The sequence below is a fragment of the Arachis hypogaea genome, chromosome 13 (genome assembly GCF_003086295.3).
Source record: "Arachis hypogaea cultivar Tifrunner chromosome 13, arahy.Tifrunner.gnm2.J5K5, whole genome shotgun sequence".
Classification (NCBI taxonomy): Eukaryota; Viridiplantae; Streptophyta; class Magnoliopsida; order Fabales; family Fabaceae; genus Arachis; species Arachis hypogaea.
Window position 1 is genome coordinate 20,256,448 of NC_092048.1, and position 5,498 is coordinate 20,261,945.

The 5,498-nt window shown below is 26.6% G+C and overlaps 1 protein-coding gene across 1 annotated transcript; it reads left to right on the plus strand.

Annotated features, from left to right (window-relative positions):
• Window positions 1–792: 792 nt before the first annotated feature.
• LOC112737598 (transcription factor MYB14) lies at window positions 793–2,154 on the plus strand. Its single transcript, XM_025787566.3, has 3 exons — window positions 793–1,108; window positions 1,217–1,346; window positions 1,445–2,154. The coding sequence occupies exons 1-3, from the start codon at window positions 976–978 to the stop codon at window positions 1,788–1,790; spliced, it is 609 nt and encodes a 202-aa protein (XP_025643351.1). The 5' UTR covers window positions 793–975; the 3' UTR covers window positions 1,791–2,154.
• The last annotated feature ends 3,344 nt before the right edge of the window (window positions 2,155–5,498 follow it).

A 5,498-nucleotide genomic window follows, 5' to 3' on the forward strand; every position in this document is an offset into this window, starting at 1 on the left:
CACTAAAAGATTACCTTTTCATACATTTTAAACACAAAATTATCTTAAAACCACTTTTCATCAAAACTATATAAACATAAATTAATTGTGACATAATTGATTATTTTGAAAAGTGATTATAAAAATAATAATTGTCAAAATAATAAATTTAATTCTTAAGCATTTCCAAACACCTAGTATATATAGTCATTTTGTAATGGGAACCAAGAGGAAAAAGCGAATTCAAAGAATTATTTCACGTATTTCAAAAATTAAAAATCAATGACAACAACAACAACAATTCAGAATAGAAAAAATCATCAGTTGAAATGGGTTGACCGTAATTTTTTTTTTTTTTAAAATAATGCTTGATCACAATAATTAATTTAAGATAGTAAAAATGTGTCCGTGTACAGGAATAGCTACACGTGCTTATTTACCAAAACCCAAACAGGGGCTAGTCTAACTTCCTGTTATCTTCCAGGAAGATAAGTAGCAGGTTGAATGATAAATAAATAAATAAACAATCAAAAGAAGTTCAACCGTTTCCACTCTTGATAGTGAAAGAATTGAAAACATTATATGATGTATATTTGACTGGTTTTAGTGTGATGAAAGCACACAACATAACCCCATAACATAACATAGCTATCTAATTGAGAAAGACCCCCCTTATTTGGAAGTCAAAGGAATCTTTTAATTATTAAAATCAGTGTAGTAAAATAAAGAAATAAATAAATACCATAAAGCATGTAACACGTTTTGGTCGTGACGCGTCATGCATATATATAAGTGGCTGCCAGAGACCAAATCGAAACCCACACTCATCAATAGCTCTTGTTTTGTGTTCCTCTCTTTCTAATTCTAACTCTCTCACACCACAATTAGAACTACAAGATTCAAATACAAACTAAAAACTAAACACTACTACTCACTAAGGTAACAACCTTAGTGTGTTGTTAATAATTACTTGGTTCAATTGAATTTGAAGGGAAGATGGTTAGAACACCTTCTTGTGACAAGAGTGGATTGAGGAAAGGAACTTGGACTCCTGAGGAAGATAGGAAGTTAATTGCCTATGTTACTAGGTATGGTAGCTGGAATTGGCGCCAATTGCCTAAGTTTGCAGGTAACTTAACTTGTACTAATTCTACCCTCTTTTTCTGGTGATTAGTGAGAAATTGACGTAATTAATTAATTAATAGGATTTTGTTTTGTATTAATTAAAAATTTTCAGGACTGGCTAGGTGTGGGAAAAGTTGTAGATTGAGGTGGATGAATTACCTAAGGCCTAATCTCAAAAGAGGGAACTTCACTCAAGAGGAAGAAGCTTGCATAATCAAATTGCATTCTAAACTTGGAAATAGGTAATTAATGGTGTCTTTGTGACATTCTACTTAAATTAATGGATTCAAAATTACTAGAACATTAATTTGATCAAGATTCATGGTTCCGTTACTTGCAGATGGTCTGCCATTGCTGCGGAACTACCTGGAAGAACTGATAACGAAATCAAGAACCATTGGCACACCACACTCAAGAAGCGCTTCCAAACCAATGAAGAAGAATCCGAAACCGCCACCAAATCCAAACCCAAAGAAACTACTCAGATCTCAGCAGAGAGCAACACTACTACTACTTCACCATTATCACCATTGTCATCTTCAAGTGAATTTTCCTCCATAACTTCCTGGGATCAAAGTCACAATAATAATAATAAGAACAATATGGTTCTTGAAGACGACGATTTCGCTTTTCTGGATGGAAGTTTCTGGACAGAACCATATCTTGCTGAAATCTTGTATGAATAAGAAACAGTAACAGTGCCTAGTAGTACTAGCAATGTGTTTGATCCTTGTGAAATCTCAGTACCCAATGAAAATGAAGAGTTGGAATTATCATCCAACAACAGTACATCAAGTTTGTTTGATCTGGAGAAAGAGTTTGGGAGCTTCTTGATTGAACCAACAATGATGGAAAGTTTTTGGACCCAGCCATGTGTGTCTGAATCTGATGACGTGTCCCACATTCCTTTTATGCCTCCATCATCTGAATACTTTACAACGCTGTGTGGGTCAGATCCTTGGAGCACTCCAAGTACTACTCATTTGTATGATCAACATCTTAGCTTATTCCATTGAATAAAATCTTAAATTAAAAAAATTGCTATAATAATGTTGGAATTTTCATCTTCTATTGTCAAGAGTAATTAAAAGGTAAAATTCACGTGTAATTATTTTTATGTGAAATTAATAATTGAAAATTGTTAAATAATAAATTATTTAACAATTTTAATTTTTAAATTATTAATTATACATAAAAATAATTATACGTGAGTTTTACTATTATTGCAGCTGCTACTTAAAATGTTTTGAATAATGGTTTTTCTTAATTGAATAACGAGGGTTTTGAAACTTGGGCTAGTTTATTAGTGAATGAGTTAAAGAGTATTATTAGAACATAAATAAGAGGGGAGGAAGAGGGAAAAAGAAAGCTGAGGTTGTAATTATTGATCTACTATTTAGAAAAGTTTTGCTCTATTATCAGCTTTATTCATGTGTGCCAAAAAAAGTTCAATTAAAGTTTACAATTATATATGTGGATATATGTATGATCTAATCAGTGAAAAATTATCTCTGCAAATTAAATTAAACATTGTATATGGTCCATAGAATTTTATTCACGAAAATATTTACGATAATAATTATTATTAAATTAGTTATTCCAAAAATTTAAATCTAATAAATTTTATATATAAATATATTACATATACATAAAAAAATACTAATAAATTTATTATATAATATAAATATTAAAATATAAAATACACATTAAAATAATAAGTTAAATATATAATACATATATTTATATATAAATATATAGTAACTGATTTAGTAATTGAATTTTAATATGTATATAATATTTTTATTTTACATAATTTTTTTTATCTTATACTTAAATTTTAAAATCACTTTTATTTATAAAATATAGATTAAAGAATATTGTAAAATTTAGTGATTTTATATCCTTGTGAAAATTTTTTTTTATAACGTTTCTAATAATTTCTTGTTCTATGACACCTAATTAAGACCGAACATTTACTACTTGGAATTAGATGGCATCAGGACCGGGATTAGAACCATTTTTAAGAAATGATTAATATAAAAATATAACTCTAAAAACAGAAAAAAAACTTAAAATTAAAGAAAGATTAATATAAAAATAAAAAATCTCTATACATAAAATCTTTAATTTGGGAAGTTGATTGAAGGAGGAACCGATAGCAGCACAAATCAAAATCATACACATAAAACAAAAGAAAAATACCATTTTCTCATAAATTTTCACAGTATTTGCTACCTAAATTAAATAAAAATATAGATTAAAGAATGGTTTCGCTTCTAAATGTTCTTTGTTATAATTAATTAATCAAAATGGGTCTGTAATGGCTTTAAGATGCACAAAACAATCTAATTCTTTTTCTTTCCATCTTATATTATATAATAATAAGCTTCACTTTAGCATAAACATATACTCATATTTGACCACATGTTTATAATGTTGCATCGCCATGTACCTTCATTAACTAGAACTTTATTTAAGAAACTGATTAATTAATAATGTCTGAAGAGTCAATTTTGATTTCAAAACACGGGTGGTTTAAGACGCGTATGAAGAGTCCATGAGACTTCGGCTTGTAGACTTCTAATAACTGCTATATATTATGGTTTCCTAGCTTATACTATAGAAAAGTTTCCAATATCGGTATTTCAGTCATTTTTAACAATTGTTTTTAATTATATATATTATATATATTTTTTATAATTAAAATTAACGATTAAAAATTATTAAAATACTGATGTATTGGTACATTTAAAAGTTTTTCTATACTATAATATAAGCTCCTTTTGTCGCTTTTAACATTGTGCTTTTCAAAAAAAAAAAAATCTTGTTGAGTATATTAATATGAATCTATTCCTATGAGTCACATGTTCAGAATAAGTCGTTACTCGTTAATCAAGAATTCAAGATAAATGGATAATCCATAAGCTCTTAATATATATATTTTTTCAAGCCAACATAAATTTAATATTATTATTCATTGAGTACTTTAATAACTTGTCAATGCTGGCATGTAATCTAGCCTATAAAATATGAACATAATAAGTGCTTAGTAAAACTCAAGGTCCCTACTCCCTTGTTCATAGTTGTTATTATAATAATATGACAATTGTCTTTATTATATATAATAATTTACTAATAAATGTCAAAACAAGATCTTGAATCATAAGATGCTTAGCAGCATCATGGAACCCTCTTAGTTGTCTGTCTTCCGTTCTCTTTCTATGACTATAAATTAGCATATATAGTTCTATTAAACTTGCATATATGCTTTTACACATCATTCAATTTTCTCCTCTAGATAAATATGTGTAAGTAATTGTGGATGGGTACCCAAACATATAAACACCTAATGAGGTTTATATAGTATTTTCATTATTATTTTCCAAAAGACTTTTACCAAGAATATGGATTTGCTAAGCTACTACTATTAATTAATTTGAAGATAATAAAAATACATGAAAACTTAAAATATTTATTGCTCTGGTTCAAATTTTCTATTTACATAGTTTTAACTTTTGATTTAAGAGTTTAATTTTAGTATATTGATAATTTAAAAAGTTTAATAGGTCATTCATTAAAGTTATGTGTTTAAATAATTTTTTAAATAATAAATTTAAAAATTTTATTAATGTCATAATACAAAATTGAATAGTGTGTAAAATATTTTTTACATTATGAATATATCAAAACTAAATCTCTTTTAATGGTAACAAGGTAATAAAATTATAGACTTCTAAAAACTCCTTAATTACCAAAATAAGAAAAAAAAGATAAAGTATGTTTTTTGTATTGTTCGTAACATTTGTGGTAATTTTCAAAAATACTTCTAATATTTTGTTTTATTCAATTTTATTTCTAATATTTTTTATTTGTGTCAAAATTATCTCTAAATGTTAATTCCATATAAAACTTTAGAGATAAAATTAAAAACTTTCCAAAATAATTTTAATACAAAATGTTTTGGGACAAAATTAAATGAATAAAAAATGTTAGCAACAAAATTAAATGAAATTAATTGTTAAGCATATTTTTTAAAAAATCACCAATATTGTTAAAGATAAAAAGTATATTTTACCAAAAAAAACTTTTAATTAGTCAAAAATCAACATTACTAACAAATTTGACCGCAATGTATGTAAAAGTTTTCTCGAAAATTATGTTAGGTCCCCTTTTATCTTTTTATAAAATCAATCCTTATGTTTTTTTATTAAGAAAGTGAATAAAGTAGTGTGATCGTTCTCTTAAGGAATAATTCAATCAAGTACCAATTTGATTGAATCTATTACTATCTCATTTATTCAAATGGTTAATTGAGAACTAACACAGAATACCAAAAAATAGGAAATTGTAAGCTGAAAAATAATGGATCAAAAATAGAGGCTAAGATTTCACTT

Excerpts from the sequence above, each read along its gene's own strand:
- LOC112737598 (XM_025787566.3), top strand. The coding sequence starts at position 976 with ATGGTTAGAACACCTTCTTGTGACAAGAGTGGATTGAGGAAAGGAACT. Across the intron at positions 1,109-1,216 it reads CCAATTGCCTAAGTTTGCAG|GACTGGCTAGGTGTGGGAAA; the intron begins GTAACTTAACTT and ends AAAAATTTTCAG. Across the intron at positions 1,347-1,444 it reads CATTCTAAACTTGGAAATAG|ATGGTCTGCCATTGCTGCGG; the intron begins GTAATTAATGGT and ends CGTTACTTGCAG.